Source organism: Polyodon spathula, chromosome 2, assembly GCF_017654505.1.
Source record: "Polyodon spathula isolate WHYD16114869_AA chromosome 2, ASM1765450v1, whole genome shotgun sequence".
Taxonomy (NCBI): domain Eukaryota; kingdom Metazoa; phylum Chordata; class Actinopteri; order Acipenseriformes; family Polyodontidae; genus Polyodon; species Polyodon spathula.
In genome coordinates this window covers 71,454,263-71,476,071 of record NC_054535.1, presented here as the reverse complement: position 1 = coordinate 71,476,071, position 21,809 = coordinate 71,454,263, and the positions used below count along the sequence as shown (strand labels likewise).

Here is a 21,809-nt window from a genome sequence, read left to right as displayed (position 1 = left end):
AGGGTGTGCTACTCCCCACCATCAAACCAGCGAGCACGATACTCCTTCAATAGGTGTTCGCCAATCTTCATCAGAAGAATGCTGTCCGCTTGGTAGATCCAAGCAATGCCCTCAGTGACTTTTACTCCAGGTACTTCCTGGTGCCCAAGAAGGACGGCGGTTTCAGACCTATTCTGGACCGCAGAGTCCTTAATTTGTTCCTCAAACAGTGGAAGTTCAACATGTTGACAGCACAGCATATTCTCCAGTCCATCCCTGGTTCACATCGATCGACCTGCAGGACGCCTACTTCCATGTCCCAATCCGTCCCGCGCACAGAAAGTATCTGCGCTTCGCCTTTCAAGGTAACGAGTATAAATTCTGCATGCTGCCATTTGGCCATTTTCAAAGTGCATGGATGCAGCACTGGCTCCACTCAGGCTGCGGGGTATTCGGATCTGAACTATCTGGAAGATTGGCTAGTTTGCGCACATTCCAAAAGACGCGCAGACGCGCACACAAAACAGGTCATAGATCATGTGATGAAGTTAAAGCTCTCAGTACATCAACAGAAGAGAAACTTCGTACCATCTCAGTCCACAGTGTTCCTGGGGATCAAACTGAACTCTGTGAGCATGCCTGCCTCACTGTCGGAAGACAGGATTCGGTCGTTGGAGGCCACAGTCTCCCTATTCAGAGAGGACGCTCTCCTACAGGTCAAAGTATATCAAAGGTTGTTGGGGCTGATGGCAGCCGCCTTGAGAATCCTTCCACTAGGGCTGCTGAGAATGCGCCTGCTTCAAGCCTGGGTGAATACGTTCAAGGTGCACCCAGTCCGAGATCGGTACCGGCTGGTGCGAGTGTCCAGACAATGCCGGTAGACACTGGAGTGGCTGCTCTGTCCTGGCAATCTGAGCCTCGGATCTCCCCTTGGATTCCCTCAAAGAAGGGAAGTGGTCACTGCAGATGCCTTCAGCCTGGGCTGGAGAACGGTCTGGAATGGGAGAGGAATAAGAGGTGAGTGGAAAGGACATTGGCAGCAAGTGCACATAAATGCCCAAGAGCTGCAAGCAGTGAACCTGATGTTATCTCATTTTTGCCAGCAGTTAGTGCACAAACATGTGCTGGTCCTGACGAACAATACTACAGTGGTAGCCTGCATAAACCACCAAGGCAGCCTGCGCTCTCTGGGCCTTCACCACGCAGTGTACAGACTCCTGTCCTGGACGCACAGAAACTTGCATTCCATCAGGGCAGACATCAAGGCAGCAGTGTGGACAACATAGGCAGTAGACCTCCTGTCCAGAAAATCTCCAGACAGCTCGGAATGGAGACTGCATCCTCAAGTAGTGAAACAGATTTGGAAGAGGTTTCATACTGCACGAGTCGACCTCTTTGCCACAGCCGAGTCCACTCAATGCCCCCATGGTTCTCCATGGAGAGAGACGGGGGCCCCCTGGGAGTAGACTCGCTAGCTCCCCTCTCTGACATGTCGGGTCAGCCGTGGCAACTCTCGCCATGCAAGGATCTCCTGAGCCAAGCGGTGGGGTTATTATGGCACCCGAACCCAGCCCAACAGAGCCATCTATTCAGTTGAAGCTTGCCAGATGCAGTAGTAGAAACACTACAGTCTGCTAGGGCGCCGAGCACTAGAGCCCAGGACTCATATAAATGGAAAGTTTTCCAAGACTGGTGCCTTGCCGAAGGTCACGATCCTGTGACCTGCCTTATTGAGATGATATTAAACTTCTTACAACACCTGTTTGACACAGGAAAATCAGCATCCACTTTGAAGGTATACCTGGCAGCAATATCAGTGTGCCATGACAAAATTGACTCGGTGTCTTCTGGGGCACATTTCCTGGCTGTGCAATTTCTTAAAAGGGCTCGGATGCTTCGTCCTCCCATGAAAAGTATGGTTCCCAAGTGGGATCTAGAACTGGTACTGCAGGTCCTTATGGGTCCCCCATTTGAGCCGATGGCGTCAGCAGAACTGCGCCCTGTTTCATTGAAGGTGGCGTTTTTAATAGCCATTACGTCTACCAGACGAGTAAGTCAGCTTCATGTGCTGTCCATCAATGACACATGCATGGCTTTCACGGGAAAAGGCTCACAGGTAACATTAAGAACAAATCCAGCCTTTTTGCCAAAGGTGGTATCTCCATTCTATATTAACCAACCAGTGGTTTTGGAAACTTTCAGACTTACCCCGCACGAGTCAGAGGAGCACCGTAGACAGCACACACTATACCCAGTTCGGGCTCTGCGCTCTTACTTGGATAGGATGGCATCTTGGAGACAGTCCAACCAGCTGTTTGTCTGCTATGGGTCCCGCTCTAGAGGTCAGGCCCTATCGAAGCAATGTCTAGCACTGTGTGACAGATGCGATATGCTTGGCGTATGAACAGACGGACTCCCCGTTACCGGGGGACATTGCGGCCCATTCTACCAGGGGCCAGGCAACTTCGTGGGCTTTCCTACATGGCACCTCCTTAGATGAGTTATGCAATGCTGCTGCATAGACAGGTAGTCAGACATTTGCACATTTTTACCGCCTTAATGTTGCAAACCGAGCAAGACCCTCTCTGGGCTCTAGAGTGTTGCAGGCGGCATGCCCTGAGGCGTCATGTAGGCTCTGAGGCTATGGCCGTGAGGCTATACTGTCGACAATCTGGAGCCACGACAGCTTTGGTACAGCTTTCCCATTTGGTAATGGTTGTCATTCAATTGAAAGGGAATTATCACCACAAAGAGAATGACAACCATTGCCCTTCAAGGTCGTGTCCCCAGCTGACCTCTGTTTTTGAAAGAAAATGGTGATATGCTACTGTGAAGAAGTCCACCTTCAGCAGTAGGTGGGAGGGACTTCCCCCTCACAGCAGGGCTCTGATAGGGCAGCTTTTTTTTTTATGTATGCTCAGTGATTGGAGGTCAGATAGAGCTCTTCCCATTCGGTAATGGTTGTCATTCTCTTTCAGAGAACCAGTGTTATGGTAATTCTTGCAACCTTTTTGGGTTGCTGCAATGTAACTGCAATTTTGCCAGTATATTTCTGCAACTAACCCTTTTTCGTAAGGGAACCTAACGTTTCTTTATATGCTTCCTTGGTGTTCAAGCAGCTTATTTTATAAAGATTGATAAGGTTCAAAGTTGCCCACAAGGAATGAATGAATTAAAAATCTATTAGTGAATGTGTCTGACAGAGGCAAATTAAACAATGTAGCAAAATATAGTTGGTTTGCCAGCATGCCATTAGTTGCAATAGAAGATTTGACACTCCATATTCTGCAATTTAAATTGAAGTCGGTCAGTGACATTCATACCCTGTGCCTGTGCCTCCATCTACTTCCAGATTGGGTTGCTCTTCAGGATCATCATATTTTCATTAAGTTGAGTTAAATAGCAAGATTCATCATAACTGGCCAAGTAGCTCTATAGTTAAAATATACAAGTACAGTTCGTCAGACAGTTTTTGTGACATCTGGAAAAACTGTAAAGTGTCTTGTAGGTACATCCTGCCTCCATTACAGCATCTACGCATTAACAGATGATGCAAGTAGCCATAATTTACCCACAAAACGTTTCAAAAAATAAAATAAAAAGACTGCCTTGCATATGTCTAAGTGTACTACTGTGTAGATAAAAATCATGAGACACGTCTCCTTTAATTTATTAATCCCCCAGGCCACATTTATGTTCATAAGACTACAGTCCCACTGAAATGAGTTTAGAACGTATTTTAAAGCTACAAAAATATGTATTGTCATACAATATTATAAAAACGTGCATTGTGGAAATGGTTTAAATTCATAATCTCACCAGTTTTGCGGACGGTGCAGCAATCATTTTCCTGTCTCTTTAATTAATTTACGTCTTCTTTATGGTGTCACTTCCTTCAAGAATCCGTTATATTGCAGCTGTGTTTGTAAACAGAGGTCTTGCGTATGAATGTTTTCTTGAAGCTTGCTTAGACAGTTACAGATATAGTAATGGCAGAAAAAAAGGATAATGAGATTATTCAACACCATGTTAGTGAGGAAATGGAAAAGAAAAGATCCAAGACAAGAGATACTCATTCATTTCTGCAGAGTGACACCTTCTCTGAGAAGGAGGAACACAGCAGTACTCAATCATCACACCGGCTTCTAGCCTACAGCGATGCACTCATCTCCATAACATCTACTATTATGGTAAGATCTAATATGATTTTGTTTTTTGTTTTTTTTTGTTTTTTCATACTGGTGTATTTTGCGGTTTTCCTGTGACAACAATTCAGCCGCAATTCGAACTGATGGTATAGGTAGAACATATCCGATTAAACAGTAATGTTGTTTAAGCTGACACCCTGGGATCCTTCAAGAAGCTGCTTGATGAGATTTTGGGATCAATAAGCTACTAACAACCAAACGAGCAAGATGGGCCGAATGGCCTCCTCTTGTTTGTAAACTTTCTTATGTTCTTATGTTCTTAAAACAATGCACATTTTGTAACATTCTAACTATCTTGTTCACTACAATACAATAATATGCATACATTATTACAAATGTAGTCTTATATTTTGGAGTCGCTCAGCATTCAACAGCTAACACTTAACTTTTAAAATGTGATATGCATATTTTAATTTAAAACACCAAATCAGATAAAACTACAGTATTTTGGAGGGCCGGGAAATCTCACAGGAGACCCTGCATTTACAGTACAGTGAAAAATGCAACCCAAGACCTAGAGATGCACAGTATCGTTATAACTAGTGAGAGGTTGTAAATACATGATGGATAGGCAGATATACAATATAAAATAGCATACTGGTAAAATAAACTAAATGCCTCCAGTACTGAGAATCTCTAAACTTTGTACTAGTTCTATTTAAGTCAGCTCAGCCACTGACTCATTGTCTTATGGCGTAATGTGTGGCTTCTTGTCTACTGTGAAGTATGTACTGTGTGACTTCCTTCCTCCATGGTTTTCACTTTACAGCAGCAAGCAGTCCATTTTGTACATTCTGATTTAGCATGGGCACATGCAATATCTGTCCAGCATGTTTATAGTCAAGTGGTGCTTTCAGTAGTTATATTGGCATTTAGTTCAGTACCAGTACATATAAGCACAAAGTTGATAAACAGACTACACGGGTGCAGCTATAAGCATAATGATTCAGAGTTTGTTTTGCTGTAATAATCGAAACCTTCCTTTCTTTGTTTTCAGATTTTGCCTGTAGCACATACAAAGATAGAGCCAGACCAGGTAACAGTTCATGCCAGTGCCTATGACTGCAATGCATGGTATATTATGAATGCATGTGTTTAGTCAATCATTCAGGCAATCAATCAATCAATCAATCAATCTTTATTTTATATAGCGCCTTTCTTAGTCATTTGTGAGCCTAAATGCTAGTCACACTGTAAATAGAAACTGTGCTTGTAGTCCGAGTTCACTGTGAAACTGTTTCTTCCACACTAAAGTTCACAGAAATGTTACAAATCAGTCAGGACCAGCTTGACCACACCCACAATGGACCCAGCTGTCTGGCAAATCATGTGTCTCTGTATCAGAATCCCCCGTCACCTGGATGGCAGCACAGTAAACAGTATCTGCCAGACCGAACTGTGGCTTTAAGAGGCTGTCAATGGAGTTTATATGCATACTCTTACTGTGTGTTAATAGATTTTTCTTTTCAATGACACTGGTGTAAATGAGGTACTGTATTTCACAGACATTACTTGTTGAACTTATTAATATACTTATTAACAGTTTTATTTAAAAAAGGGCAGTTGTATTTTAAACAAATACAGTAGTAGGCCAACATTGACTCACACAGTGTGTTACTATGAACAGACTAAAACACTACATGTATTTAAACAGGAAATGCAAAAAAGTTTACAGCAGCTCCTGACAACAAAAATTGCTGTGTACCTGATGACCTTTTTAATAGTCACTGTGGCTTGGGCTGCACATATCAGGTAAGAAAATCTCTGATGTGCCTCTCAAAAATCTACATTTGTGGATTCTGAACTTGTGTTTTAGTGTGTGTTTAACATGGTGCTGATAAACGTTTTTGTAGTAATGTGAATGTTTATGTATATAATGCAGTTCAAGTTATGCCACTAGAGGTCAGTAGCGCCCTACATACTTACCCTCTACCTAGGATACCGTGGGGTTGAGGAAGTCCTTAGAGAACACTAATGTGTAGGTTTCAACAGAGATGGTTCTAATAAAGACACTGTTATTTAAGTTATACTCTTGCATCTTGGATCTCGGGTTATTACATATGGCGACGAGGAAATCAGACAACTTGTCTTAGGTCATTGAAAACGGAGACAACGAAGGAGAAAACACAAGTGTAGCTGCATAGCTTCGGCCCACCCCTGCTAACGTTAGCGAGAACGCTCACAGACAACGGAACATGGCTGCCACGGTAGGAACAACCACGCCGTTTGATAGTCAACTACAGACATGGGAGGAATATTGCGAATCGCTGTCGCAATAAAAAGAGGGCTTCTCTTAAGTTCGGTAGGAAGCCAAACATATAGCCTGATGAGAAATTTGTTAAGCCCAGATAAGCCAGGGGACAAATCGTTTGACGATTTAGTTGAACTGTTGAAAACGCACTACAACCCAAAGCCCAGCAAAATAGTTCAACGCTTTAAATTTAACTCAAGAAACAAACAGGCAAATGAGAGTGTGACTGAATATGTGGCAGTGCTAAGAGAACTGGCTCAACATTGCAATTATGGAGACAGGCTAAAGGAAATGTTACGGGACAGGCTAGTCTGTGGTATAGACGATGATCGTATTCAGCGCAGGCTGTTAGCAGAAACCGAGTTAACATTTGAAAAAGCATTGAAACTTGCTCAGGCATTGGAGACAGCGAACAAAGACGTTCAGGATTTACAATGGCAAAGCAAAGGAAGCAATGGTGCTAACTGGAAACATGCTAGCCAGGCTACAGTGCAAAAGCTAAAAACGTGGAGGGAACCACGAACTGGCGGAACTATGAGGGCATGTTATAGATGCGGTGGTGAGCACATGGCGAATGACTGTCGTTTTCTTAAGGAAATGTGCCACAGATGCGGAAAAAAGGGGCACATCAGGAAGGCATGCAGGGCGAACTCACCTGTGGAGAAAACCAAACCTAGAGGGGGAGGAAAACAAAAGCAGGGAAAGTGGAAAAAAAACATGGGGCTCATCACATTAGCGAAAATCCTGAAACAGATGCAAGTGACGATGAAGACGTGTTCGTTATGAATAACGTAACAGAGACAAGCATTCCCAAGGTAGCTCCTATCACATTACAGTTAAAAGTGAACAAGTCGGATGTGCAATTTGAGGCTGACACGGGGTTCAGTGTTACAATTATGAATGAAACAGAGTACTCCAAATTAAGGAATGGGGCAAAAGTACCTGAGCTAAAGACATGTTCCCTGCATCTCAGAACCTATACAGGCGAAAGAGTGAAAACATTGGGTACTGCAAACTTAACTGTACAGTACAGACTGTTAAACAGCTGCCAGTAGTAGTAGTGTCTGGCAAAGGACCAAACCTACTGGGCCGTGGTTGGATTAAGGAGTTGGAATTAAACTGGGACACTAAACCAGATAGGTTTACAGAGTTCAACAGAGATGGTTCTAATAAAGACACTGTTATTTAAGTTATACTCTTGCATCTTGGATCTCGGGTTATTACAGTTTCAGTGACTATGTCTTGCAATAAACTGTGGGATATACTGCACATTCTCATTTACAGCAGTTAAAGGATGGTAAAAACATATTTCTATTTTTCTGTAGGATTATAAAATGTCAAGTGGGACAAAAATCTAGAAAGGGCAGGTTTTGTTTTGTTTTTTTGTTTTGTTTAGTTTTTTCCCGAAATTAATTTAAAGGATTTTTTTTTTTTTAATGTGGCTTTTTGCAGATTATTCCAAGTAATTGACCGGATAGATGACTTTCTAGCACTTCTTAACCTGGTGAGTTTAGTATAACCTTTATTGCGCATCATATTACAATAGAAACACCAAAACAGGATACAAATAATGTAATGTGTAGAGAGACATACATTGCAGCAATTAATAAACCTCATCACTATTAAGAATTTAGTGGTTTAGGAGCAAAAGAAGAACAGTATGTAATTTAACTATGTGCTTGTTTTGTTTAGGCATGTATGATGCTAATTACTTTCCTGCCATATACAGTGAGTATTCCTTTGTATTTATAGCTATGTTTTTTGTTGTAGTTATTATTAAATTTAATTTGAATATGTTGTTCAATATGAACAGTGTAGGAGACTTTGTGCTGCTTAAGATCGTTTTAGTATACCAAAGATAAGGATCCCTAATCTGCACTAATTTAGCAGTTCCAACCTTTAAAGACTATGTGATTAATGTGCTGTAGAAAAGGAATTTGCATTGATAGTATAAATAAAGCAGTACTTGTTAATGACTTTATGTTGAACATGACCTTGAGACTGGACAAGGAACATATTGATTTGATCTGCTCTGTTCTCCCAACCAGTGTGTCTGGAATGTTAACCCTTGGAATACTGCAGTCAATGACAACATACTACTCTTTGTGATGCAGTCTGATAAATGTTGCCCTCCATCCTAGGGTACCTAAATAATAGTGTACTTTTTGTTTTTTCCTAATAGTTGTAATACTTAATACTGTCCAATTTCTGTCAAAGGTGTGTATATGAGAAGGCGGTAAATTCAGGCATTGAAATACCTCGAGAATGACCCTTAGAGAAATCACTTTTGATACTGTTCTGTGCTGCCTTGAGTCTGGAAAATTGTTGTGTGGTCCAGTGGTTATAGAAGCAGGCTTATAACCAGGAGGTTCACATTTCAAATCTAAGCTCAGCCCGTGACTAACTGCATGACCCTGAGCAAGTCACTTGTGCTCTGTCTTTCGGTTAAGTTGCTGTTGTAAATGATTCTGCAACTGATGCATAGTTCACACACCCGGGTCTTGTAAAGCGCTTTTTGATGGTGGTCCACTATGAAAGCAGCTATATAAAGATTATTACTGTTCTTGAGTGTATCCAGTAATATTGTCTTTTACCTTTCATGATGTTATGTTTTTTTTGCTCAGTGTTCTTTGGATAAATGTAGCTTTCTTTTCTTTTATGTAGTTCTCCTTGATGGCTACATTCCCAGAAGTTCCACTTGGAATTATGTTATTCTGTGCTTGTGCAATAGTTATAGGTCTGATTCAGGTAAGATGTTCTATTGTTGATATTCATATAGCAGTGTTTAAAAATGTTTTTTTTGTTTTGTTTTTTTATTGTTGTGGCAGAGTGTCCCACTCCTTTGTTTATTATTGTTTTGATTTATGTGTTAATGCGATGGCGAAAGCCGTCCAATATTATTATTATTATTATTATTATTATTATTTATTATTATTATTATTATTATTATGTATTGTTTGGCTGGACGAGCGAGACGACGTCTGCCAGGTAATTGTTTTTATTTTTGAAAACCTTATGAGGATGCATGACTGATCAGCTACTGATTATTTAACTAGCTGACAGTCATGCATCCTTATTTAATCTCGTGCAGACTATGGCCCAGGTGTAATAATGTCATTTAATTAATAGCTAGTTAACCCCTCAGCCAGAATATAAAAGCCTGCAGCTGTCTGCGCTCGAGGTTGAAGTGTAAGAGGAGAGACGTAAGTCTGGAAAAGAAAGAAAGAAAGAAAAAGAAAGAAAGAAAGAAAGAAAGAAAGAAAAAAAGAAAGAAAGAAAGAAACAATTGCTATGTATGCTGGTTCCGCTATTTGTTTATTTGTTTACTCTTTGTTTGTTTGGAATAAAACGCTGGACGCATCTCAGTTTGCACCGCCATTCCTCACTGTTTGGAGTCTGTGTATCTGGTCTGACGTCACCACTGCAAGCCACCCTTTCACAGTTGGTGTCAGAAACGGGACGACAGCGCCGCCAAGCGTCAGACCAGTACTAGACCAGTATATGATGACCCCTCCAGGGGAGGGGAGGGAGGGGAAGGGGGGGGGGGTGTTTTATATAAAAAGGAGTTGTTTTTTTTTTTTTGTTTGGAAAAAATAATTGTGCGGATTTGTAACAAAGTGCCCGCCCCTGTGTATATTATCTGTTATGTGTTGCGTGTGGTGTGTTTAAATGTTGGTGTATAGACATTGGTACACGGGATATAAACGGGTCTGTGTAACACGAGTGTTTAAAAATGTATATGTGTATTTAGGCACGAGGATTGCACAGCACTTCACGTGCAAGTAAAATGTAGTAATATGTGAGCACGGGGAATTGCACTTTATTAATTCACGTGCTGGGATTCAAGTGAATAATTAATTGGTAATTGAATCCCAGCACAATAGTATATATAGATGCACGTTGTCACATACTGGCGGTTGGGTGTTCGGTGAGCGGAGAACGGGATTGGAGACGGAGGAAATAAGTAAAGTAATAATAATAACGAAGTATCTGCTCACCGTGTTTGTTAAGTTTAGTCTGTTGTCGTTTGTCTTTATTTTGGCGTAGAGTGCCGTGTCCTGTGTTTTTCGTGTTTGTGTAAACTTTTTATTTTGTAATAAACCGGCGCCAACAGGCGTCTTCATCACTTCATTTCATCTGTCCTGTGTTCTGTGTATTGCATTACCTTTCCTGGTTCTGACGCCGCCCACTTCGGCCGTCTCTGTGACAGGATTACAAAATTTTAAATAAATAAATAAATAAATGGGAAGAAGCAGCAGAAGAAAGCAGCAGGAGGTGCAGCAACATCTGCGCGGGGCCGGTCGCATGTCCCATCGCATCTCTACCACGCCGGATTTTTGCCTCGCCTGTCTGGATGAGGAAGGGTGGTGCTTCCTGTGTGGTGAGGTCAGGTACCACCCACTCAGCCAGAGCCACGCATGGCAGGAGATGGAGGAGCCTGAGCGTCCGGCGTCAGGGGGAGAGGTCCCACTGGCTCAGAGACCGACAAATTCCCTCTCTTCTGAGGGAATCTGGGGATGGCTGGTGGCCTGCAACAGGGGGAGACTACATGCCGCTCCCACTTCCGTCGCCAGGAGACTACACGCCGCTCCCACCTCCGTTGCCAGGAGACTGCACAATGCCTCTGCCTCCGCCACCTCCACCGCCAGAAGCAGAGTAGCAGGAGCTGCCTCTGCCTCCGCTACCGCAATGGGAGGACTACTTGCAGCTCCCATCTCCACCAGCAGAGGATGAATTCCTGCTGTTGCCATCGCCTCCTGGGGGTCCGCTGCTCCTACCGTCGCCTGGGGTCGCCGGAACTGCTTTGCATGGGGTTAGTGTCAATCCTGCTTTTCAGCAGGAAATACTGTGGCCAGAACCCAACAAGGGGGAGCTGCCAGCTATGAAGAAGGGGGTTGGGTCAGGAGACCACCTCCCTCCGCAACAATTTCTGGTGAATTTGGTGGCCCGGAGCACCACAAGGGGGAGCTGCCGGCTATGAAGAAGGGGGAGAAGGTCAGGGGGGCTACAGCTGTTGGGGTGGGAGGAGGACCTCCCACCATGGCCGCCACCTTTGGCCCTTTCCTGCCCCTGCTCCTGGGCCGGAACAATAAACTGGGACTTTGGGGACTGAGGGGGGAGGTGGCTTTTTAAGGCCATGTGTGCTGCGCACAAGGGGGGGCATGTGTGGCGGAGTGTCCCTCCCCTTTGTTTATTATTGTTTTAATTTATGTGTTAAGAAAGCCGTCCAATATTATTATTATGATTATTATTATTATTCATTGTTAGGCCGGACGAGCGAGAAGCCGTCCGCCAGGATATTCTTTTTATTTGTAAAAACCTTGTGAGGATGCGTTACTGATCAGCTACGGATTATTTAACTAGCTGACAGTAGTGTTTCCTTATTTAATCTCGTGCAGACTACGGCTGAGGGTTAATAAGGTAATTTTTTAATAGCTAGCTAACTCCTCGGCCAGAATATATAAAAGCCTGCAGCTGTCTGCGCTGGAGGTTGAATTGGAAGAGGAGAGACGTAAGTCTGGAAAATAAAGAAAGAAACAATTGCTACGTATGCTGGTTCCGCAACCAGCATACTATTTGTTTACTATTTGTTTGTTTAGCCCTTGTGCCCTTTTGGTTTGTGTTTGATTAAATATTTTTGTGTATTATTTAATAAAACACTGGAAGCCTTAGCGTCTCAGTTTGCACAGCCATTCCTCACTGTTTGGAGTCTGTGTTTCTGGTCTGATGTCACCACTGCAAGCCACCCTTTCACAAATGTATAAACTGATTAAACATTATTTCTAGTTAATTCAATTAAAAGTGGAGCCTCTGATTTCAGTTAACTTGTTAGTGGTTAAAACTGTTGGAAACTACCATGAGGAAAATGTCTAGTTAAATTATGTGAAAACTGTTAATTTTTAAAGCTGTTTAACAACATTAAACCCTTAAAAATCTAAAAACAATAAATAAATAAAAAAGCTTGTTCTCAGTAACTAGTAAATGAAATTCTAACAAATGCTGCTGTTTACAAATCATCAGGCCCATGTGAGCTGTGAAAAGCAATGCGTCTCTACTGCATCACAACTTTGACTCGCACAGCTACTTGCTGTTTTTGAGAAGCCTTATTTCCATGCAAAATTCATTAAATCCCTATTTCATTAACAGAGCTAATGTATAGAATCCTGGGTTATTTAACAACTTGGTTATAGAAGTAATAAAACACTGAATCAAACAGATGTCTGTCTTCAATTTTCTTATTACTTTTTAAGTAGTGTCAATCTGTCTGTATTTTTGCATGCACATACTGTACTGTTACTTTTTACATTTTGGATTCCTTAAGGTTTTCTGATAAACTTATTTAAAACACATAGCAAAATAGACTTTTGTGCCTTTAAATACGAAGGGTCCTTGCAATTCCTAGTCTTTATAGAGAAACCAGTTCCATCAAAGCATTACACACAAAAGACAATATTCTTCCATCCAGGAGAGTAACCACCAAGAAAAGGTGTTAAAACCAAGCCTCGCCCAGGACAACTGGAAGCTGCTAGAGACTGGAAGATGCTGGCAGATGTTGGTCAATGGCTTATTTTTCCACCTGAGATTGCCACCACTAACCTTCAATCAGACATTGTCTTGTGGTCTGGATCAGCATGCCTTGTTCATCTGGTAGAGTTAACAGTGCCATGAGAGGATGCTGTGGATGGGGCGTATGAGAGGAAGAAGAAGATGCTCAACTAGCTGCTGAAGCAGAACAGCGAGGATGGAGAGTGAGTTTACCCAGTGGAGGTGGGTTGTCGAGGATTTGTGGCACACGCTACGGTTTATCATGTCGGGTTCAGTAGCCAAGAGTTGCGTCGAACAGTGAAGAACTTATCTGAAGCAGCAGAAAGGAGCAGCAACTGGCTGTGGTTGAGACGGAAAGATTCTGGATGGGAATCTTGAGCACAATAGAAAGAAAGCAACGCTGATGTACTGGTAAGTAAGCTGGGCTGAGCTGAGTGGAGGATGGAGGGGGGTGATGCTGGGACGCCAGAATCACTGTTGAGCCCTCTTGAGGTGTCGTGGGCTAGTCAATGAAACACAGAGGATGGAAGGTGTCCACTTGAAGACCCCACAGATGTACCCTACTTAGCTCAATCCAGACATGCTGATGCACTGGGGAGACACACTGGGTTGATCCCCAGAGCCAGCATCGCAGCCGTTGTGTGTGCTGATGCGCTGGGGAGGCAAAATAAGCTGATCCCTGGAGCCAGCATTACACTTCAGCCATCAACACCAGACAGAAGGATATCTACATCATCAGATGGAAAGCAACGCAAATGGATGGAGATGCAGATGGATCACATTAGTTTACTGTAAATCTACATCTTAGTTGGTGCTTATCTTCGCGAGAGCTGAGTTCAAATCAGCATGAAGTTTAACATCTACTCTCATGTAATGGAAATCACTCTCTTCAACAGTCTGCTGCTTATACCGTCTTGTGAATCATATAGACAGAACCTCCAATGAACTGACTCTACTAGTGCTGCTTATATAACATACAATTATCCATAATAATTGCAATAATTACCAGTACACAAATGGCCACTGAATTGCCCAGTATTAAACTGAGCAAGTTTATTTAAATCACTTTGTTATTTGTATGTCAGTATTGTAAGAAAACATGATGCAAGCCTGTCATGAATGCTATATTTGCATCTGCTAACCATGTTCCTCTGTTTGCAGGCTGTGATTGTCATATACGGATTTGGCCATCCTTACCTATTGAATGACCGCATACAGAGATCAGAAAACCAGACGTTCTACAAACACCACATATTAAAGATTATTTTAAAAATCCCTGCTTTCTGCTTTTTGGCAGGGATCTTTTCTTTTATATTTTTCCAGCTGGTACGTGTTTGTTCCCTTTCAAATTTGAATGACAACCATTACCGAATGGGAAGAGCCTCTCTGACCATCAATCAATCACCATCATGCCATTTTCTCTCTCATTTCACTGAGACAGGTCAGATTGTGTTTGCTTTATTGAATCGAAAAAAAAACAGCTCGGGCCTAGTGCCCCTCTCAAGCCTCGGGCTTTCCTAGCACGGCTGCGCTTGCCCTCGGCGACCACACCGGCTGAATCAGCTGCATACCCCAGCATCGATCGCATTTTTTCCCAGCAACTGCGAGGTTGAGAAAAACAACGCCTACCTGGCCCTGATTGACTCGGCAACGGTCTAAACATCTTCGGCGCCACCTACAGCCCGGCACCGAATACGCTACACCGACTGACTTGCACTGACCTCTCGGCACCGACCACGCTCTTTTCGACATCGATCCCGGTACCGATTGATTTGGCACCGGTGAATAGCTTCGAGGCCGTCTACAGCCCGGCACCGACCTCGGCACCGATTGACTCGGCACCAACCTCTAGGCACCAACTACGTTTTTTTCGACGGCGATCCCAGCACCGACTGATTCAGCACCAACTGATTCAGCACCAGTGGTAGGTCTACAGCCCGGCACCGGTCTACAGCCCGGCACCAAACACACTACACATCGCACCGACCTCGGCACCGACAGCGCTCTCCTCGACGCCGATCCCAGCATCAACTAATTCGGCACCGCTGAATTGCTCTAAAGCATCTACAGCCCGACACCGACCACGTTACTAACGGCACCGAGTGCAGCAGCTTCACCTGCAAAGCCATGTCGGTGCAGTCAAACTGGGTCCTCTGTTGGGTTCCACCAGTGTGACCAGTGCACGGCGAAGCTGCCCAGGCAGGACGAGCACTGGTGCTGCACCAGATGCCTAGGGCCAGAACACGCGGCCAAAGCACTGGCAGGTGAGCTGGACTGCTCTCCCTGTAGGAAGTTCTCGAGGAGAACTAAGTGATGGAGAGCAGCCCTATCCCCAGCAGAGTCTCTCTCCTTGAGCCAGATCAGTGGTCCAAGGGCCTCCGCAGAGGGGATCCAGGACCCCCCCTGCTACAGCGACCAGGGAGATCTCACGCACATCTGGGTCACCCTTCCCTTTCCCACCTCTGGTACACAGGCACAGACACCTCTCAGGGGAGGCGAGGTGGTCACTGCCAAGGCAGTACAGCTCAAGTTGACGTTCACCAGGGGTCACTGCCAAGGCAGTACAGCTCAAGTTGACGTTCACCAGGGGACAGGCGGTCACCATGTAGGCACCGCTCCCCTTCTTCATGCAGGCGCAGACAATCCCTGTCACAGTCACCTCGAAGGTGCCCAAGCTCGGCCGAGCGGCGCTTCGCAGAACAAGCAGAGACTGTAAGGGCTCAGCAGACTATGCTGGAGACCCTATTAAAATCATAGGGCAGGCTGCCCCCTACCACCGGGCAGCCCCGGCCCCCACAATCTCGTTCCCCATTCCCTCTGCCTAGACCCCCTAGCCCAGGTGAGCTGTTCTTCACGGCATCCAGATAGGATGTCTCGGACCCAGCCACCTCCATCGGGCAGGCCACGATGACAGGCTCCTTACCGCCCTTGCCACACATGTTGCAGAGGGAAGAGTTCCGGGCATTAATGCAGTGTGCAGCTGCAGCCATGGACGTTCCCTGGCAGGCAGAACAGGAGGAAAAGGGGAACCGCTTCCTTCAGCAGAAAGGGCACCCACAGCATGCCCTTCCTTTATGCCAGGACTTCCTGGAATTGGTGCGTTCCTCCTGGAGCAACCCAGCGTCTGCACCCTCAGCCTCCAGAACAGCAGAGTCTCTGCTTCATATTGCAGGAGCTCAGGAAGCAGGCCTAGGCACATTCCCCACTATCGGGGATATGGTCACGGTATTGGTGCAAGGTTCTATCTTCACCAAGAGGGATAAGGACCCAACCTGTCCATCCAAGCCTTGCAGGACAATGGATTCGATCCTCAAAAAGGCTAACGCATCGGCAGTGCTGTCAGTCTGAGCAGCAAATGCCACGGCCATACTGGTGCTCTACCAGAACCAGCTGGCAGAGAGGCTGCAGGAAAGAGCTACAGAAGCAAACTTTGGGGAGCTCCAGGTGGTAGCTAAAGTGATGACTAATCTAATGGGGAGATAGGTCAGGCATAAGGGAGGTCGCTGGCGGCGATGGTGGCCACCCACCGGCATTTGTGGCTGACACAAGCCAAGGTTGTGGAGACCGAGAAGGTAGCGCTACTGGACGCCCCCATTACTCTGGGGCAGACTTTTGGAGCGACCACTGATGTGAGCCTTGAGCGGTCCAACAAGGCCACGGAGGTCGGAGAGACCACGGTGCACGGAGAGATGGGGGCCCCCTGGGAGTAGACGCACTAGCTCACCCCTGGCCACAGAGGCTATTGTATGTGTTCCTTTTGCTACCATTATTACCCCTGACACTAGAGAGGATCAGGGTGAGAGAGCACAGGTTTTGCTGGTTGCACCCAGATGGCCCAGACGCCCCTGGTTTGTTCTCCTCTCCGACATGTTGTCGGATCAGCCATGGCAGCTCCCACTGCGCAAGGACCGCCTGAGCCAAGCAGAGGGGCGATTATGGCACCTGAACCCAGCCCAGCTCCAACTCTGGGTCTGGCCATTGAACGGAGCCATCTATTTAGACAAGGTTTGTCAGTTGCAGTAGTAGAAACATTACAGTCTGATAGGGCGCCAAGCACTAGAGCCCAGGACTCATATTAATGGAAAGTTTTCCAAGACTGGTGCCTTGCCGAAGGTCACGATCCTGTGACTTGCCCGATTGAGACAATACTAACCTTCATACAACACTTGTTTGACGCAGGAAAATCAGAGTCCACTTTGAAGGTATACCTGGCAGCAATATCAGTGTGTCATGACAAAATTGACTCGGTATCCCCTGGGACACATTTCCTGGCAGTGCAATATCTTAAAGGGGCTCGGAGGCTTCGTCCTCCCATGAAAAGTATGGTCCCCAAGTGGGATCTAGAACTGGTACTTGGTCCATGTGGCAAAATGCCCCGCCCCTGTGTGTATTTTGTGTTGTATGTTGTGTGTTAATGTTGGTGTATAGTCATTGGTACAAGGGATAAATGGGTCTGTGTAACACAAGTGTTTAAAATGTATATTTGTATTTAGGCAGGAGGATTGCACAGCACTTCACGTGCAAGTAAAATGTAATAATATGTGAGCACAGGGAATTGCACTTTATTAATTCACGTGCAGTTGTACCGCGACTCCAATTGAATGATTGATTAGCAATCGAGTCTCGGTACAGCTGCATAAAAGCAGCATGTATTCACTCACTCGGGGTTGTGTGTTCGGTGAGTGGAGAACGGGATTGGAGACGGAGGTTATAATAATAATAATAATAATAATAATAATAATAATAATAATTAATGGTTAAAATATCAGCTCATTGTGTTTGTCTATGTAGTCCATTTTGTTTGTCTCTATAATATTGCGAAAGTGCCGTGTCCTGTGTTTTTTGTTTGTTACAACCTTTTTATTTACTGTTCTGTTCATTCATTAAATGCGGAACGAAACAAATCGCTCGGCTCCACCCAACTCCACCTCTCTGTTGTTTATTTACTGGTTCCTGTTTTTGGTTTGACGTCACCCACTACAGTTGTTTTTGTGACAGTCCCCCATTCGAGCCCATGGTGTCAGCAGAACTACGCCCTGTTTCATTGAAAGTGGCGTTTTTAATAGCCATTATGTCTACCAGACAAGTAAGTGAGTTTCATGCGCTGTCCATCGATGACAAATGTATGGCTTTCACTGGAAGTGACTCGCGGGTAACATTAAGAACAAATCCATCCTTTTTGGCCAAAGGTGGTATCCTTATTCCATATTAACCAATCAATGGTTTTGGAAACTTTCAGACCTCCACCGAGTCAGACGAGGACCGTACACAACACACACTATGCCCAGTTCGGGCTCTGCGTTGTTATTTGGATAGGACAGCGTCCTGGAGACAGTCCAACCAGCTGTTTGTCTGCTATGGGTCCCGCTCTAGAGGTCAGGCCCTATCAAAGCAATGTCTAGCGCACTGGGTGACAGATGTGATACGCTTGGCGTATGAACAGACGGACTCCCCGTTACCGGGGGACATTACGGCCCATTCTACCAGGGGCCAGGCAACTTCGTGGGTTTTCCTTCATAGAGCCTCCTTAGATGAGTTATGCAATGCTGCTACATGGATAGGTAGTCAGACATTTGTGCGTTTTTACCGCCTTGATGTTACAAACCGAACAAGACCCTCTCTGGGCTCTAGAGTTTTGCCAGTGGCATGTCCTTAGGCGTCATGTGGGCTCTGAGGCTATCGCCGTGGGGCTGTACTGTCGATAATCTGGAGCCACGACAGCTTTGATACAGCTTTCCCATTTGGTAATGGTGGTCATTCGAATTGAAAGGGAACGTTAGGTTATTACCATAACCCTGGTTCCCTGAAAGAGAATGACAACCATTACCCTTTGAGGTCATGTCCCCAGCTGACCTCTGCTTTCAAAAGAAAATGGTGATGTGCTACTGTGAGGACGTCCCTCTTAAACAGGAGATTTCCCTCTCACAGCAGGGCCCTGATAGGGCAGCTTTTTTATATATGCTCAGTGATTGACTGTCAGAGGGGCTCTTCCCATTCGGTAATGGTTGTCATTCTCTTACAGGGAACCAGGGTTATGGTAATAACGTTTTAAACTGTTTCTGCAGTCTTACACAAACAAGACATTTAAAGAGCTAGCTTGGTTTGCCTTTGGGTTGCCAGAAAATGGCAATATTTTTTTTTAAACTTTGGTAAAGGTATTTGTAAAAAATATGTTATTAAATTTACAGGTGCATTTTAAAGAAATGTGTTTCATAGATGTAAAATGTTGCTTAATTATGTCTAACATTGTGTTATTTTTTGTTTGGTCCTGGTGTTTCTTTGAATTTTTCTTTGCAGTCATACGTTCTCCTTGCAATGGTCATCTTCCTTCCTTACATAACCCAGTCCTTAAAATGGTGTGGAAACAAGCTTGTGGGTGAGTTAGCCATCTAAATATCTGGTACATATTACTATAAATTCATAATATACTTTGATAATACATTGCTACTATATTTCATTAAAAATATGTTTAACAATCTCAGCTTTGGTACCATCTTTGAATGATTAAATAAAAGTGTTGAGGCTGCACAACTCATGACAGCAGAAGCTGTTGCTGTTTCATCCTCCATATATTTTTGGAAATTTTCTTTTTTTCTTTTTGAAGCTGCTGAAAATATTCTGGGGAAGGTTGCTGCAGCTTTTGTTGTCATGGTGATGTCACGGAAAATAAAGCTTGATTGTGCTTGTATTATTTATTTATTCATATTTTTTTGAATATATATACAAGTGATTTGCTTTCCCAAGGTTGTCAAGAGGGGCTTCCTGAGAGCACGTTGCTCTACTCATACCATCCATGTGAGCCTCTCAGCAAAGAGCGGGTTGAAGCCTTTACAGATGGGGTATATGCTATTGTAGCCATGCTTTTAATTTTGGATATATGGTAAGTCACAAAGGCAGAAGACATATTTTCACCTTAAAATATGCATACCAATTGCATAGGAATAGAATGAGGGTATTTTCTATTTCAATATTTTAGTAATGTGTGGATAGATTTTTAAATGTACTGCATCTGTATTTATTGATTTATTTTAGGAAGAAAGATCCATCACTATAACAAATTATTTATTTTTATGAATTCAGTATTCTTAATTTTCCCCAAACTGCAATCTTTTTACAGTGAGGACAATGTTCCCAATCGTAACGAAGTGAAGGAGAGGTATCGAGGCAGTCTGATTGCAGCTCTCAGCGAGTTTGGCCCCAAGTTCCTGGCTTACTTTGGCTCTTTTGTGACTGTGGGGCTCCTGTGGTTTGTCCATCATTCACTGTTTTTACACATAACCAAGGCAACAAGGTTCATGGGCCTACTCAATACATTTTCACTGGCATGTATCGGGGGCATTCCTTTGGCCTATCAGCTTACTCACAAGTTCACAGAAAACTTGCACAACGAACTGAAGGCGATCCAGATAAGCTGTGTCATCATCTTTTTCGCTGGCATTTTCCAGCTCGCCATTTGGGTCACTACCCTCTTCAATGAAAGAGAAACTCTGCATCCATATGTGAGGTACGGTGGCAGAGACCATGCTTTCATGTTTGCCAAGCTTGCCCTGTACCCTTGCGTCACGCTCATCACTTTCTTCCTCACTTGCATTCTGAGTAAGTTCAGTGCCCAGATTTTCCATGTCATGCAAGTCGTTGTGCCATTTGCTTTCCTGGCCCTTCGTGTTCTTGTCAGCATTGCCTTGGCACTTTTAAGGTTAGTGTTTTGTCCAGCCAAACCAATGCACCATGCATTAGAGGAAGATGAAAGTCGTTTGCCGTTCAATGATGAGTTGTCTTAGCCTAGATTTTAATGGGCTTACAAGAAAAAAAATCTGTTGGGTTGGTTGCTTTTCTTTTTCTCCTTCATTTGAAATGGCTCTACCTTTTATGGTAATTGAAACCATTAGTGCAAGTCCTTCGATAGTGACCGTAAATTCTAACCATACATATTGCTTGAAGGAGTTTGATACTGTGACTGATGAAGCTTCAGTTCTGTCATTTAGCTAAAAGTAAAATATTTCATGAGACGAAGAATGGACAGGTTATGAAACACTGCATTACCTTTGTCCCCCTATACTTTCTGTTGTGTCAGAGTCATGTTAGAGAGAGACTTTTGCCTGTCCATTCTTTAGCTTTAACAAATGAACATTATGAGTGAACTCCATTCTCATGAATGGACTTCATTTATATTAAGGTACATGTAAATGTTACTTTTGCTTTTAAAGAAAAGCCTACTGTAATTAGCCCATCCAAGAAAGCATAGTTACTTTACGCTAATGCAACTGAAACTCATCTATAACTTACATACAACTCACCTCATCCAAATAGTCTTTCCAATACCTTTTATCTTTTTCATTACACAATACCAATGCATTGCAGTGAACAAGTATGTTTGTATAATAATATAGTAATTTGTTCATCTATATTGGAAACCGTATCAAAATTGTTACTGTAATTTTACACTCATAAAAGTCAGTTTTTATTAGTTTGTAATAATAATGTGTTCAGCTTCTTTCATCATATTGTAGCTTTAGTTATTTGAGTTACATTATAATTATTTTTTTTATTATTATTATTTAAATAAGCTTCCAATGCTAGTAGATTTACTTGGGACTGCAATCTGTTTCTTTAAAAATAATTAAATTGCAGCATACAATTGTGTATATATTTTTTTATATATATTTTTTGTAGGATTGGTATGAAATGTGCAAAAATTGACTATTACCTGAGTAAGCTTGCTCTAGTCTAGAGGAAAGTGCTAAAACCTGTTACTTGGAGCACATTGCTGAATTCGGGAGATTTATATCAATAAATAGTGCCCCCTTCATTACACTGTAAGTTTA

General features: G+C 43.6%; 1 protein-coding gene across 2 annotated transcripts; it reads left to right on the top strand.

Annotated features, from left to right (window-relative positions):
* Positions 1-3,890: 3,890 nt before the first annotated feature.
* On the top strand, positions 3,891-21,400 carry LOC121299986 (endosomal/lysosomal potassium channel TMEM175-like). 2 transcript variants are annotated; one of them, XM_041228296.1, is made up of 10 exons: positions 3,891-4,169; positions 5,185-5,223; positions 5,842-5,939; positions 7,891-7,942; positions 8,131-8,166; positions 9,103-9,186; positions 14,146-14,310; positions 19,282-19,360; positions 19,729-19,864; positions 20,102-21,400. In XM_041228296.1, exons 1-10 carry the CDS (start codon positions 3,969-3,971, stop codon positions 20,763-20,765), a joined length of 1,554 nt encoding a protein of 517 aa, XP_041084230.1. In that variant the 5' UTR covers positions 3,891-3,968; the 3' UTR covers positions 20,766-21,400. The 2 variants fall into 2 exon arrangements, with proteins under 2 accessions (XP_041084230.1, XP_041084239.1); XM_041228305.1 differs by lacking the exons at positions 3,891-4,169; positions 5,185-5,223; positions 5,842-5,939 and adding an exon at positions 7,522-7,735.
* The last annotated feature ends 409 nt before the right edge of the window (positions 21,401-21,809 follow it).